The sequence below is a fragment of the Mastigoproctus giganteus genome, chromosome 4 (genome assembly GCF_048544385.1).
Source record: "Mastigoproctus giganteus isolate SK-2022 chromosome 4, ASM4854438v1, whole genome shotgun sequence".
Lineage (NCBI taxonomy): Eukaryota > Metazoa > Arthropoda > Arachnida > Uropygi > Thelyphonidae > Mastigoproctus > Mastigoproctus giganteus.
In genome coordinates this window covers 39,267,095-39,284,389 of record NC_143578.1, presented here as the reverse complement: position 1 = coordinate 39,284,389, position 17,295 = coordinate 39,267,095, and the positions used below count along the sequence as shown (strand labels likewise).

General features: G+C 36.0%; 1 protein-coding gene across 1 annotated transcript in view; it reads right to left on the bottom strand.

Annotated features, from left to right (window-relative positions):
* Positions 1–7,802: 7,802 nt before the first annotated feature.
* The window catches only part of LOC150086637 (APOBEC1 complementation factor-like), a 268,827-nt gene continuing 259,334 nt past the window's right edge, over positions 7,803–17,295 (bottom strand). The window contains exon 9 of the mRNA XM_090372213.1: positions 7,803–7,946. Coding sequence (XP_090228339.1) covers positions 7,891–7,946 — 56 coding nt within the window. The 3' untranslated portion in view covers positions 7,803–7,890. The remainder of the gene's footprint in view (positions 7,947–17,295) is intronic.

The window sequence follows — 17,295 nt, the reverse complement described above, 5'->3', positions numbered from 1 at the left end:
TCACTGGAGCCTTGCGCTCCTTTAAGCTCATTAGCATTTTGTAACAAATTCTTCTGTGAGATCATATCACTTATTTACAGTAGTCTGACTCCTTAACACTTCCCAGAGATTCAAGCAGGCAATGACTGCAAATATCATTGAAAAGTATCTGTTTGGCTCATCTGCCATTTTTACTGGGCATTGCTTTCTTTAGACCTTCTACTGCAGCCAGTTAAGGGACCCATTTGATTTACTTTCTTCTTTTTTGTGCTCACACATGAGAGCTCCCTATCCCCTTCTTAGCTTTCTTTGTTAGTGCTTTCTCAAAATCAGTTTTCACCTGTCTTACCACATAAGTAGTTTTGTTACATATTCTTGTATGATGCTCATACAAATCATAATCATGATTGTAACTGTCCCGTGTTTGTTTCTTTTGCTCAATTAACCTGGCACTGGTTACGCTCCAGATTGTAACAGAAATTCTCATATAGCACCTGGGAGGTGCCCAACTTTGTGTGTGCATGCTTGATCTTTTACTGATGGATTGCAATAGTAAAATACGGTTATTAAATGTAAGATTTTTTTCATTTTAAATTTTGGAAAATTTGAACTGCTTTTTTACACTTTATTTTCAATGTGTAACAAAATATAATGTAATCATACTTGAAAGATCGTTAGCATTATTTCACCTCATTTCTGAAAGCATCTTACTGAGAGGAACTTTCTATTAGCCACTGTTATATATACTGTATATGTATAATACCACAGAAAATAAAGAAAAAGGCACCTGTTTTACTGTTATCACTACTTTGTAATGAGTTAAAAAAAAAAAAAAAAAAAAACTCAACATTATTATTTTGTGTTTAGTTTTTAGCTACCAAAGCTAAATATAATGTGTACACATTAGGGATCATGCAGAAGCAGTTTCTAAAATAAAATAAATTAGTTAAATTTAGTTATATGATGCATAACATGTATCTTTAATTAACATTGAAGCTATAAAACAAGTTCCAGATTACTATGTTGGTTGAAAAGGAAAGAGCTGTGCTTAGAATGCATTGTCACTGAAAGTCCATGTTCATTATCATAAGTAAAACATGTAATGAATCCACAGCATTTCATGAACTCACTAAGCCAGGATGTTTCTGCTAATGCAATTAGGAACATGATTCCAGATTTTGATGCCACGGGTTACCTGACCTTATTGTCTAGATGTGGTTACAGATACATCAGATAGCATTGTTACTCTTATAGATAGATAAATAAATAATGTAAGATGCAGTGTGTGAAGCACTGCAAAAAAATTGGGTGTATTAAAAATACAGTAGGGTGTACAAATATTGTGAAACATTCTTCAAGATTAGCATTGTTACCTATTAGTGCACTTTAAAAACCAAGAGTGTCAGTTTAAAACTACATATTAATGGCCATAGAAATAAATGAAGATAAGCAAAAGTAATTTAAAACAATGAAAAAAAGAGCAGTAATCTCTTTATAATGTCAAAATCGTTGTTATTGTGGCAAACAAAAACGGAACTGGCTTTCCAAGGTCATGATAGGAGATGAAAGCTGGATATATTGTTATGACCCAGAAACAAAGCAGCAGTCCTCCCAGTGGAAAATTCCATAATTTCGTACAAAAAAGGTCAGATGTCAAGAGCATGCCGATTGTTTTCTTTGAAAATGAGGAAATTGTTCATCAGGAATTCCTTCCACTAGGCCAAATTATAAATCACCAGCTCTACAATGGGGGTACCAAGGCAGTTGAGGGAAGATGTAAGGAGAAACCATCAAATGGTGCACTCAGGATTGTTTTCTGCAACATGACAGTGTCCCAGTCCACGTGGCTTTGTTAGTTCAGCAGTTCTTAGCCAAGAAAAAAAGGTGATGGTCCCATGTCTTCCCTATTCTTTAAACCTGGCTTCCTGTTTTCCAAAATGAAAATCCAATTAAAAAGATAAAGATTCAGAGATACAGCAGAAAGTGTTGGACAACATTATGAAACAGGAGTTTTAGAGATGCTTCAAACAGTGGGAGAAGCACTTGTATATGATTGGCATAACCGTTGATGATCCTGTTCAGGTTGCTGAAAAAGTGAAAAAATGCTCTGCATCTATATTCATGTGTAAAATTTTTAGGGATGGGATACCACAGGCATATTATATTGAGTTATAACTGGGAGCTAAAAGATTTTATATAAGAGAGGAAAGAAGAAAAACTGTTGTAGTTAAAAGTAAATAAAGCACCTGAAGCTGATGGAATCCATCCAGTTATATTAAAAGCATAAAAAGGAGTATGCAAACTTTTGGCCATAATTATGAGTCTCACTGGTTTCAGAGGAGGTCCTTAATTGGAAATGTGTAGATGTGCAGATGTCTCTCCTATTGACAGAGTGGGAATCCAAGAGTGAAATGAGTAATTACAGATCTGTAAGCTTGACTTCTGTTTCAAAAAAATAATGGAGTCAGTGGTTAGAGAAATACTGCACTATCATCTTAGCAGGGATGACATTATACAGAAATCACAGATCTTCCTTTAACAAACCAATATGGTTTGTTAAGGGGAGATCTTGTGTGACCAATACGATTGGATACTATGACATGGTAACCAGGGAATTGGATACACAAAATAATTTTGATATCGTTTTGACACTTGTTCCATATAAGATTACTGTACAAATTTCAGCACTGTAGCATTAGCAACAAGTTACTGCTCTGGATAAAGAGATGGTTGAGTAGTAGGTGGTTAAAAATGGTCGCTGCTCTTGAACTAATATTATTGGTAGTATCTCTTGAGGTTCAGTATTGGATCCCTTACTGTTTTCAATATTTATTAATGAAGGCATGTTAACCGTCCCAGTTTGCAGATGATACAAAGGTTTGCACAATGGTTAGTGACATAAAATAAAGGCGTACTACTGCAAAAAGACCTAGAAATTAGGCAAGTGGGCTGAGAAGTGGCAATTGTTCAATGCAAGACAGTCAACAGTAATCCCAGAACAGCATACCAATTAAGTGGTGCCACGCTCAAATGGTGGAGAATGAAAGAGACCTAGGGATAACTGTCCAAGTTCTCTGAGCAATGCAGTACAAACAAGCTACTAGGAAAGCTCATGGGTTTTGTCAATGATATACAGGAATTTTGCCTGCAGGGATAAAGAGGTGATTATCCCTAAGGCAATGGTTAGGCCACACCTTGAGTACTGCATATAGGTCTCGCTGTCTTATTTTTAAAGTTGTGTATCCATTAGAACAAGTGCAGAGAAGAGAAGAGCAATCATATTAGTCAAGGATGCAAAAGGGTACTCTTATCACAAAAGACCAATACTGAAAATTGCACCACTCAGAAACTGTGCGGAGACCTGTGATGGATCAAGTAAACTAAATGCTGATGCATCCTTACTCTTTCTCAAACTTAAATTGGGGGGGGGGCTGCAAGGTGTGCAAAAATTTGCTTTCAGCCTGATAGTAATCGGTAAGTGCTGCCATCTGGTGTTGTGGAACTGGTAGCTTGAATACATTCAACAGATTATTAGTTTGTGGTTTTTTTTGTTTTTTTTTTTGCCAGTGCTGTATAAGCTTGCTTCCTGTGTAATGCTATTGCAATTGAGGATGGAATGCAAATAAATGGTTCACTTCTTGCCATCTCATGCTTAATTTACTAATTTTTTTTCAATATTCCCCAGTTTTTAGTTATTTTTATTTTAATCCTTTTGTAATGAGAAAGTTTCAGTGTAGCTATCAAATACAAGGTTATTGGAGTTTCACATCAAGATGGCAGTTACTGACCCAAGAATCCCAAAGCAAGATGATATATACAGTGTGTGTGTGTATATATATATATAAGCATCCCAAAAGAGATGCCTAACCTGGTTCAGACAGCACTGTCTCTGGAATCATGTCTCCAATGTTCTCTACATATATGAGAGACATATATGTTCTCTACATAGAATGGGAGAATGTGTTTCACATTTTTAAGACTAACATCAGGGTACAAGGCCATTATTGTGACACTCATCTAATGCTGTAGAGAGACATCATGATGAATAACTGCATCAAATTCCAACCTTTGAGAGAGGCATTTTGTTTCAAAAAAAATAAAGGAATGTGATCCTTGGATGAAGTGCCATAATTCTTGGATGATAATGCTCTTCCTCAATAGGGCTCAACTACTTGACAGATGCCTTCAAATAAGAGTGGCTGGCCAAAGCTAGACCTCAATCCAGCCAAGTCTGGGATGATTTAGAGATACAAATTGGGAAATGCCAACCTTCTCTTAGAACTGCTGAAGGGCTTCTGTGATATGTATGGGGTTTGTCACCAAAGTTCTTATAAACAGCAGGGAAACTCACTGCAAGAATTTCTTGGCTGTCAAGGGTGTTTCTGTTCCCTGTTAACCCTTTCACAAGTGTTTCTCCAATTTGTGGGTGGGCTTACAACAGCTTTATGAAATTTTAATGTTCTGGAGAGAAAAAAAATTAACTTTGTGTATAAATTCTTTTAAATATTAATTTGTTATTTTAACTTGGCACATTATTAAAGTAAATATTATTAACTAGAATTTAAAAAAATATAAAAATCAGAAAAAAATTCTTTTTTATTTTTTTAGAAAAAATTATATCTACTACATCCATTTCTGTCTCACATAATTTGATTTCATTAACTTTGGATTTAAATTTCAGCTTTTGTAAGCCAAGATCACTCAGATAGCCAGGAGGTGCAATGTCCTGCTGATTTTCAGAGTTATTTTTTGTGTTGGCATTTATTAAAACCATGTCTACTATTAATTGGCAACACAGATAAGAGATGGCAGCGTGGACTGGAACAATTAGGGTAATTTGAGATACACAGATTCATTATTTGAAATTATCTTGAAAAACATAATCAAAGTGTTCACTCCTGAAAGAGTTAAAAGTGAAAAGAATGAAAAAAATAAAAAAGCACTTGAATTTTGCAGGACTGGCTTCTCAGTTTCAGGTAGCCATGATTATGATTCATGAAAACAGTAAAATGTTTCTTTTTTCAAACTCTTGTGTAATTGATTTAACAGTATTCCTCAAATACATATTTGTTTTGATATCTCAAATTTTAGGACTAAGTTAACTTTTGGACATTTGCATACTTCCATTCTGTTCATTCTGGAGTAACTTACAAATCTATTAAAAATTCAAGAAACCTATTGATTAAGTTTAAAGTGTGTTACAAAAGTTAGTGCCAGTCTTGCAAAATGCACAACTGCTAACGGATCAAAGATAAACAGAAATTAATTACACGCCATGCCATGTAGGCCTCAGTTTTTACTACATGATTTTTTCAAGACACTTTTATGTTAGTAACTGAATATCACGCTTTCATTCTGCTGATGTTTTTCTTGCGTTTTATTTCTTCAAGTGTGTATTTTATGATTCTTTACAACAATGAGTGAAAAACAGTTTATGTGAAACACCTACCATTTAGAATTTCTTTGGAGATTTCAGCTTCAACATTAATACATGCTCTTATAGCTTAGTCATATGCATATCATGATTCTGCTAATTAAGCACATTATTAAAATGTGCACTCTATTCTTAATTTTTACAGCTACTACCTGTACTATGCCTTTAAAATCTGATTATGTTCCAAATAAAATAATGTTATGGCTGTTTGAATTTTTAAAAATGGCTATGGAGATTTCAATGGTAAAAAAATTAATAAGAAAACATGTAAACATGAAAAACATCTAGGTATGAGCGTGCGTATTCTGATTATTTTTTACTATTTAAAACTCCATAACCACCTTTGAACAGCTATAGCTCCATTATAGTTAAGGATTGTACACATTTATTTACTGTTTTCTGGTCCTGAATCGATCTTGAAAGTATGACCCACATGTTTTGAAACACTCATTATATTAGCTGCCCTGATAACAGTTACAGTGAAGTTGTAAACTCCTCTATCACAGTATGAAAAGAGAAACTTCTATAAATGAAAACTAAATGCATGTAAAGCATCAATGCTGTTTTATTTAATGTAAACATTTCACCAGTAATTATTAAACTCAATGTTTTTATATGTACACAAACATACTGTAAAAACAAAAAGCATGCAATACAAAACTGATTTTTATTTATAAAGCAAGATATACATTGCTTGGTAAGAACAATTTCAAATAATGTATTCTAAGCTTCAAACTTCGCAACAGGTAAAACTGTACATCATATAGGGGGGAAAAAAAAGACAAGTATTGCGTCTAAAATATGTTATGAATATATGACAAAAAATTTTAAATTTTTAACATTGCAACAATTAAAACAACAAATACAAATATTTTTAATGAATAAATCAACCAACAGGTTCTCTTGTTTCAATCAATGCCTTAACATTATGACTAAAATCTCATTTCCTTTATCAGTTGAATTCCTTGGCCTCTGAACAATAATCACATAGCATAAATCGTTGTTACTCTGTTAACCATTTTATTATCTGTCATTAAATAGACCAATGTAGTGAAATAAAGTATATGAAAACCAAATATTCCTCAAAGAGATCATAGTTTCAATAAATATTTTCATTTTGTAACAGCTGTACTTCTTTTTCTAAAGCGTAAATTTTTTTTTTTTTTTTACGTGATGGTATAAATCATCATTTCCAAAGCAAATTAATGTCTGGATTAATAAAAATTACTAGAATATAATACAACAAAGATTTTGAGCAAATTCTATTCTAAATTCAAATCTTAAATATACATTGTTGATTTTCCTCAATGTGTAATTATTTAAACATTGCTTTGTCATTGCATACATTTTTGTATCACTTTATTAATCAAAGAACACTATAGAGTATTCATTTCCCATTCAGTTTAATATATGTCTATAAATAAATTTAGAGGCAGAATAAGAAGTAACAACTGTGATAAATTTTTTTTTTCCACTTCATAGTTTTGATACCAAATGAATTTTACATAATACAAAATCTCTTAGGGTAATAATGTATAAGACAAGCTACCGACTCTTTGTTAAGAGATGTACAACTATCAGAGAGCGTCACAGTCATATTACATCACAGATAAATAAAATTATTCTAAGAGCTTAGTCCTTAATTTACTTAACTGTGGGCCTGTATATCTTTCTATAAAGAATGTAGAAACTAACATAAGTTACTTTCCTGAGATTTATTATGTCAACACTCTAAACTAAAATAAATAGCACTTTTTCAAGATGGAAACATAAAATACATGAGTAGTAAAAAGTGTGTTTACATTATTTGCATTTTCTTTGTTCTATGTCACACCTTGAAATCTTAAACCAAAATTAAGAAACACTGTCACTATAAAAGGAACTTATAGAGAAAATGACAGCCACTTTGTATAAGAGATCAATCCAGTCATAGTTAAGAAAAACTATAATATTATACATCTGGACCAGTTTTTCCCACACTCTAACATAATGTATATATAACTTACCTTCCCCAAAGATTTTATATATATATATTTTTTATATTCTAAACATATATTTTTATGATATAATTTTCTGCTGTTTTTATATAATAAAAACATCAAAAGTTTTTATATAATAATATACAAAAAATTATCTACCTGTAAATGGGGGATGACATTGGTTAAAAATGTTAGAATATGTGCAGTACTACATCGAAAGATTAAAGTAGTCATATTTTGGAGCACAAGTGTCAAGACAAATTCCACGAAACCTAAAAGTATTTTCCAAAAATGGTTCCTAGTACAAAAGAAACGTACTTTTTTGCATTAATTTGATACATTAAATTTCAAAAAATGGGACATAGAAACTTCCAAAAAAAATCAGGCATGTGAAACAGCACTTAATGCACAGTAAACAAAACTATGTGCTTGATTGCACATGGGGATAGGAAAGACAAGAAAGTTTGAGAACAATTGAAATAAAACTGAATAACATAATCAGTAAATGGGCACTGCTGGAGAGACCTGGTCATAGAATCCATGCTGCTCATAACCTGAAATTACAAATTACAGAATAAATTAACACAAGGAGAAAGACAGCAGACATTTTAACTTAAATAAAATTTAAAAAACTAGAAAAGATATTTAATTTTTTTTTTTATATAGATGTAATGTAATAATATTTCATTTAAAGTTTGCCAGTGGTCACTTAATGTTGGGTAAGTCTTTATGTATAGTACATTTACATTTACTGAAAAACAAAATTTAATGAATCAAAAGATTCATTAAATTTTGTTTTTCAGTTTTGTGATGGTGATTTAGCATTAGTAGCATATGATGCAAGAAAGCAAAAAAAAAATCCCATTTCACCTATCGATTCCTTCCAATAGTTTTCCAAATTCAAGGAAGAACTAGACAAACTACTGGAGAGAACAGATATGTGAAATGGTTATATATATATATATATATTTATATATATTTTTCCCCCCTCTATCTAATCCTTCATCATTGGTTTCCTCGTGCTGTATCATCTGTTCATCAACACAGGTGTGCCTGTTACTGCAACAAAAAGCAAGCTATGTGCAATATTTTTTGAACCCACAAACAATGAACTTAGATAAGATGCTGTCCAGTTCTAAATCCGGACTCACTCTCCAAGTAATTCATTAGTTGGTTTATTTTTTCTAATGGATAAAAGTGGGGGAAACAAAATGAATTTCCATATATACTTGTACAAGTACCACAGCCAGAGGAGTTGCTAATTTCATATAATGCCAATGTTAATATAAACATTAACCTTCCAGTAGATGCATTAAACAAAATAGAGAGAGAGAAAACAATACACTTGAAAAATTTATTCTTTATTCTGACACTACATTGGATAGTGCATTTCCAATTTCCCAAATCTGAGAATCCATCATTTGGCACAACACTTGAAACTGGGAAATCGATTTTTCCTAGTTGTCCATTCACAAAGGCAGAATGTCAGTTGATTGGGCAGGGTAGAAATTTATTATAAGGTTATGAGTTACTCAGACTTTCTAGATCTTGCAATTCATATAAAGCATTAAAAACTGACCTTCTCATTCACTGAATGCTAAATAATATTTCCTAACTTTCATTTGTTGATACTTGCCCATATGCTGCCAAAAAGAAAAGCAAGTGCCCCAGAGGATGACTGTGTTCAAAACATAATGAATCAATTGACTACAAAAGCCCTTACAATGTGTAAGGGCTTTTGTAGTCAATTTCCATTTTACAGTGGAAAAATGTGACTAGCAGTACTGGTCATCTACAAATGCTTTAAGCTGGCTTGTGATGAAATGCACCTTCCGAATGGTATTAATGAGACCTCCAAAAAAGTACTGCCTGGTATTGTTAATACACTGCTGTATAGTTTAAAGTCTGGAATACTTTAATGAATGTCTAGAATATCTTGTTTCTGAATGAAAAATATATAAAGTCACCATTGAAATGTTCCTATCAATAGTTTCAACATTTGACGGCAATGTTTCACATCAATCTTCAGCACATCTAACTTGTCACTAAAAGGTAAGGACGGTGGAATAGACAATTTTCACATTTGGATAAGCACTCTGTCTTAGTTCCAACTCAAAATATGCAGCACATAATATAACTATATTGGAGGCTTGAAGTGGTGGAACCCATGTTTAGTCTCTAGAGCTAGTTTCCGGTCAACCCTTCCCTATCTCTTCCATCATGCAGTATGATTGAGGACTTTTGAGGTTATGATGAACATCATGGCGAGATCCAATATTCCTTACAATTCGAGGGTACAACTCTAAAACGGTGTTCGCAGGCCGGCCGCTAGTTAATACACCAGACCGAACCTGTTGGTAACTCTCTAGGAGGCTTCCAGATCAGCTAGTGTAAAATCTTGCTACCTCTACTCTGCCAGATAGTGACTGGAGGGAGTCCGAGTAGTGTGTATGCGGGGAGCATTGTTGAGGCCACATTATGTCAAGGATCTGGGTATATTCTTACCACGTGTACGCCATATCCAAAAATTTCATTACTTCATACAGCATGTCCCACCCACTTTCTTACTATTGAATACACCATGAATTGTCAAGCTAATCGAGAGAGCTTATCTGCGAAAAGATCTAAACCTCCCAAGCACTTCCTAATTCATTTCACAAATATACGTGGTCTCAATTCTAATCTCAACAATGTCCATTTCCACTTTGTCATGTACTTTTTCTGACAAAATCTCAGTTATCGGTTGATTCAACTACTGCTCATCTCATATGCCCAAATTATTCGCTGTATGATTCCTTTCACCTCAAAGGTAGTACTTGTGCATATGTCCGTTCTGATATTCCCTGTCAGAGACTTGGCAATTTGGAATCTCCTCTCTTTGATCTTCTCTGGCTTAAAATCTCTCTACCTCATTGTGTCAAATTCATATGTTGTCTCTACCGTTCTCCCAACTCCACCAATCACTTGTAGCTCTTTGACTTCCTCTTTGCAACTTGACTTTCTGCAGTCCAACTTTCCTAACAATGAGGTAATTTTTCTTGGTGATTTTAATGTTCACAACTCCAGCTGGCTTCCATTTTCTAGTCACACCGACCCAAATGGTCGAGATGCTGAGGTTTTTGCAATTACTAATGACCTTGCACAGATTGTTCATTTACGAACAAGAATACCGGACAATCCTAATCATACAGCCAATACGCTTGATCTTTTTCTCACAAACAACCCTTCTAAGTACACGGTCGAAGTGAGGTCTCTTAGGCACTTCAGATCACAACTTGGTGATTGTCTCTTCTCCAATGGAACCTTTATCTCATGGCTATTCCCAACCTCATATTGTTTGGCATTACAAGAATGCAAAATGGGATGACCTGAGAGACTTCTTTTCCTTGGTCAGATTACTGTTTCAAAACTTCTGATGTCAACGTTTGCTCAGATCGTATCAGCGAAATTATTATTGCAGGAATGGAATCCTTTATCCCACACTCCACTTTAAAATCTCGTCCTTTATCTAAACCTTGGTTTTCCAATAAATGTGCTAAGGCTGTTCAAGAGAAGAACGTTGCATATCAGAATTGGCTTGTTTCTAATACTTCAGTTTCATTTTCTGCATACACCAAAGCTCGCAACAATTGTAAAGCAGTTGTTAATCAGTCCAAACTAGAGTTTGAACAGGCTAAGAGTAGAAAACTTGCTTCTTGCCCTAATGTTTGCCGAGCATTCTGGTCTCTTGCCAAAGCTATTGGCCGCAACTTTTGCCCATCTCTGCTCCCACCTCCGTCCAAACCAGATGGTTCTGTTGTCACTTCAGCCAAGGATAAAGCTGACCTGCTAGCATCCCATTTTTCTTCCAACTCATGTATTAATGATCTTGGTAAAACACCTCCCACCATTCCCAACACGCTCCATTCAATGCCTCCTGTGGTCTTCCGTCAAAAGGATGTCAAAAGGATTTTGACGAATCTTGATGCTAAGAAAGCTCCAGGTCCCGATGGTATTTCTCCACTTGTTCTCAAAACCTGTGCTCTTGAACTTACTCCTATTCTTTGCCGCCTTTTTTCACTTTCTTATTCCAAAGGTGTTTTTCCTTCTGCTTGGAAATTTGCTCATATCCAGCCAGTTCCTAAAAAGGGTGATAAATCTCTCCCATCCAATTATCGTCCCATTGCAATTACTTCTACTCTTTCTAAAGTAATGGAGAAATCAATTAACCGCCAACTCTTAACTACCTAGAAACCTTCCGTCTGATCAACGATCGCCAGTATGGATTCCGTCAGTATCAATCCACTGGTGATATTCTGGCTTATGTTACCCATTTATGGACTAATTCAATGGAAAGGTTCCATTGAATTAGTCCATAAATGGGTAACATAAGTAGTTGCTTATGGTGAAACACAAGTAGTTGCTCTTGACATCTCAAAGGCTTTTGATCATGTTTGGCATAAAGGTCTTCTATACAAGCTTCCATCTTATGGTTTGCCAACTGTTTTTAGTAATTGGTTATCCAGTTTTCTCTCTGATCGCTCACTGAGGGTGATGGTAGATGGCTCTCTGTCTTCTAACTTCTCCACTAATGCTGGTGTCCCCCAAGGTTCAGTTCTTTCCCCACTCTTTTCCTCTTGTATATTAATGACCTACTTCCATTGACTGGAAATCCTATCCATAGTTTTGTCGATGATAGCACATTGCATTCCACTTTCCATTTTGAGAAACCTGGTCCTGCTCAATCAGCTTCAACTTCTCGAAAATCTGCTACCAATTCCTTAAATGCCGATCTTCAGGTAATTCTCCAGTGGGGCAAAGATAACTTAGTTGATTTCAACCCTTCTAAAACTCAGTCTTGTCTTATATCTCGCAAAAAGGATTCTTCTGCTCCTATACTTATCTTTAGTGACACTCCGATTTCTCGGCAAAATGATATATCTCCTTTGGGGATTACTCTGGCTTCTAATCTCTCTTGGCACAAGCACATTACAAATATTGCTTCCTCTTTCACTCTCGGTGATAATTTTCTTCCAAACAGCTGCTCACTCTGTATAAATCGCAAAGGCACCCTGCCATGGAATATTGTTCCCACATCTGGGGTGGTGCCCCCAAAACCTCTCTCAGGCTTCTTGATTCCATTCAGAAGAGCTGCCCTCTTCCTGAATCTTAGGCTAATTAATGATTCATCTTTAGCAAAGTCTCTCCACTCGCTGTCTCATAGACGTACAGTTTCTGCTGCATGCCTCTTCTACAGATACCTCTATGGGCACTGTTCTTCTGAAATGGCTTCTATAATTCCCGCTCTCTCTTTCAAAACAGTTCGAACACGTGCCATCACCAGCCATTTACTGTCCAACTTCAAACTCACAGAACTAACTTTTCATCTTCCTCGTTTATTCATTCAACTGCCGTTTTCTGTAACAACCTTCCTTCATACGTATTTCCTGAAAATTACAGTCTACAGAAGTTCAAGTCCAATGTCAACAAATTTCTTCTTTCGTCTTCTTAACCTCCAACCCAAGCACGGTAGTAAGTACTATAGGTTCTAAATACCTCTCGTGTTTGGGGTTTACATAAAAAAAATAAAAATAACTATAATTAAGCACATCTAAAACCAAAGTGTAAAACACATCTAAAACTTTCAAAAATGGCATCTTTAACATTCCATTTAGATTCCTCCCCACACACACACACACACACACATACATTACAACACATACTTGGCAACTGCACAGATTTCAAAGCTCTGTTCCAATACTTGACATGCATAAATATTTATAATCGTCTCTGATAACTATAATATAAAATATTTAGTCATAAGTTAGCATTAGCATTAGTAGAGGCATTTGATGCAAGAAAGCAAGCTTATGCAGCATCAGCCAAAAAAAAAAAAAAAAAACCCCACTTCCACTTCACCCCTCTGTTCGTTCGAATACCTGTCCAGCTGAGCCTTAAACTTATTTAGGCTATCAACTTCCACGACACGGGATGGAAGTCTGTTCCACCAACCAACCACCCGCTGGCTAAAGGCAAATTTCCGCACTTCTATCCTACATCTGTCTTTCCTCAATTTGAATTTATGCCCTCTCAGGTGATTATTCTGAGCAAGAGGAAGAATCCCATCAGCACCGAGCACGCTCAAACCATTCAAGGCTTTAAACACCTCTATCAGATCACCTCGCATGTGCCTAGTCTCCAGACACTGTAATTTGCAAAACTTAAGCCTTTCTTCGTAAGAGCACCCCTTTGTTCCATTGACTAATCTTGTTGCCCTTCTCTGTACTCGTTCCAGCAGCTATACATCCTTCTTGAAATGAGGCCTCCAGACCTGTATACAGTACTCTAGGTGTGGCCTTATACAAGGGAATAATCACCTCCTTATCCCTGCTAGAAAAATTCCTATATATATCATTGACAATACACCATGAGCTACTCTTGCAGCCCATCTGCACTGCTCAGAGAACTTCATATCTGCCTGCACCACCACCCCCAGGTCCCTTTCATTCTCTACCACTGTCAGTGTAGTACCACAGAGTTGATACGTTGCCCTGGGGTTGCTGTTTCCCATGTGTAGTACTTTACATTTGTCAATGTTAAACTTCATTTGCCACCTCTCAGCCCATCTGCTCAACCTTTCCAGATCCTGTTGCAGCAGCAGCATAGTGTCAGTAGTGTCCTTGACAACCCTGCCTACCTTTGTATCGTCTGCAAACTTGGACATTAAGCTTGATATACCATCATCAATATCATTTATAAATACAGAAAACAATAATGGATCCAACACTGAGCCCTGAGGGACTCCACTAATAACATTAGTCCACGATGAGCAGTGTCCATTGATTACCACTCTCTGTCTTCTCCCCCCCCCCCAACCACCCCTTTATCCATAGCACCAATTTGCCTCCAATGTCACACTGCTCCAATTTGTGCAGCAGTCTTACATGTGCAACAGTATCAAAAGCCTTTCTAAGATCCAAGTATATAATATCAAAGTTATTCCCTGCATCCAGTTCCTTTGTGACTGCATCATAGTATCCAATCAAATTGGTCAGGCAAGACTGCCCCTTAACAAAACCATGCTGTGTGCGAGCTATAATTGAAGTCTTGTCTAAATGATCCTGCAGTGCTTCTTTAACCAGTGTCTCCATTAATTTTCCTGGAACAGAAGTTAAACTCACAGGTCTATAATTACTTTTGTCAGCCTTTGATCCTCCTTTGTGAATTGGGGTCACATTTGCACATCTCCAGTCTGTGGGTACCTCCCCTGAGTCCAAGGAAGCTCTCATAATTATGGCTAAGGATTTGCTTACTTCCTCTGCTGCCTCTTTTAATATAACTGGATAGATCCCATCCACCACAGGTGCCTTTCTTGTGTTTATCTTCAACAATTTCTCCTCCACTTTACTCTCAGTTATTACAAGATTCTCTAGCTTACTACTAGAGTTGAATACACCTCTGGCATTCCCCTCGCTGAATAACTCCTCATGTGTGAATGTCGATTCAAAATATTCATTTAGTTTGTTAGCTACCTGAGCAGGATTATCAACAGTTGACCCATCGATATCAAGTGGACCAATCTGATTCATTCCCTTCCTTCTAGAGTTTACATAAGTAAAGAACTCCTTGCTGTTTTTCTTTGCATCTCTTGCCAAAGATTTCTCGTAATCTGCCTTCGCCTGCCTAACCTCCTTTGTAACTTGGTTACAGATCAACTTGTATCTATCATAGGCTTCTGTGTCGTGTTAATTTGTACGTATTCCATGCATTTTTCTTCTCTGCCATATGCCTCATTAGTTCATCTGACATCCATTTAGGCCTAAACCTTGAACAATATTTCTTAGTTGATATGTAAAGCCTAGTAGCTTCCAAGATAAGTTCTTTGAATGCTTCCCATTTTGCATTTGCTGTTGGTAACATCATCAGTTGGTCCCACTGTATAGAATTTAAATACTGTCTCAGTCCATCGTAGTCGCCTTTACGAAAGCAATAACCCTTCCCTTTACCCCTAATGGTAGTTACCTCTTTGCGTAAATCCCACTTCAGCACACTGTGATCACTGCCACCTAGTGGTTCATTTATCTGCAGATTCTTAATGCATGAAGAATCACTGCTGATAATCAAATAAGAGTATTCCTCCCTCTAGTTGCCTCCCAAACATGCTGATGTAGAAAACAATCATCCAATAAATCCAGAAAAGTCTTGCTAGTATAATATAAAATATTTAGTCATAAGTTAATGATGAACAGGCACAATATGGCCCAGGAGGCCCTTGTGCCAAAAAATTCTCAGCACAACAACAACACACACACAGAAGTAGGCAAAAGCACAAGACTGCAATGAGAGAGGTATTTCCTTAACACAATTTTCAAATACATTTATAATAGTTCCCACAGCATAATAAAGTCACCACTGAAATATTCTTATCAACAGTTTCAACATTTGAAGGTTTCACGTCAATCTTCAACACATCTAACTTGCCACTAAAAGGTAGGAATGGTGAATAGACAATTTTCACATTAGGATAAGCACTCTGTCTTAGTTCCAACTCAATATGTGAAGCACACGAAATAACTATAACTGAGCACATCTAAAACCAAAGCATACTTCAAAAACAGCATCTTTTAACATTCCATTTAGATCCGCCCCCCAACACATATTTTCACAAAAGTTGGCAAAATTACAAGATTGCAAAGGTAGATATTTCCTTAACACAAATTTCAAATTCATTCATAATAATTCCCACAGCATTTGTAGAAGCATAACAAAAAACAAAAGGAAACAAAAGGAAAATCATTGTTGAAAATACAAAAATTTATAATAGTAGTAGTAGAGGCATGGGATGCAAGAAAGAAAGCTTATGTAGCATCAGCCAAAAAAAAAAAAAAATTTCACACATCCCTTCCCTCTAAATGTTTCTCCAGTTCCTCCTTGAATTTATTTAAGCTATCAACTTCCACAACGACGGATGGAAGTTTGTTCCAGCAATCAACTACCCACTGCCTAAAGGCAAATTTCCACACATCTATTCCATAACTGTCTTTCCTCAATTTGAATTTATGCCTCCTCAGGTTTGTAATCTCAGCAAGAGGAAGAATCCTATCAGAATTGAGCCTGCTCAACCCATTCAAGGCCTTATACACTTCGATCAGATCACCTCTCAGGTGCCTACTCTCCATATTCTGCAATTTGCATGAAACTTAAGCCGTTATCCTAACCAATCTTGTTGCCTTCTCAGTACTTGCTCAAGCAAATCTACATCCTTCCTGATATGAGGTTTCCAGACCTGTATGCAGTATTCAAGGCGTGGCCTGACCATTGCCTTATACAAACAGATAATCACCTCATTTTCCCTACTAGCAAAATTCCTGAATATCATTAACAATACCCTGCTCTTGCAGCCTGTTTGCACTGCTCAGAAAATTTCACATCTGACTGCACAATTACTCTCAGGTCTTTTTCATTTTCTACGACCTTAAGTGTAGTACCACATAGTTGGTACGTTTCTCAGGGGTTACTTCTACCCATATGCAGTACTTTGCATTTGTCAATGTTAAACTTCAGTTGCTACTTCTCAGCCCACTGCCCAAATTTTATAGATCCCGTTGCAGTAGCACACTGTCATTAACAACCCTGCCAACCTTTGTATCATCTGCAAACTTTGACATTGAGCCTGATAAACCTTCATCAATATCATTGATAAACATACAAAACAACAGTGGGCCCAACACCGAACCCTGGGGAACTCCACTAATAACATTAGTCTACAAAGAGCAGTATCCATTGGTTACCACTCTCTGTCTTCTCCCACTCAACCACCCTTTTATCCAGTGTAGCAACTTACCTTAATACCATAATGCTCCAATTTGTACAGTAGTCTTCAATGCACAACAGTGTCAAAACCTTTCTTGAAATCCAAGTATA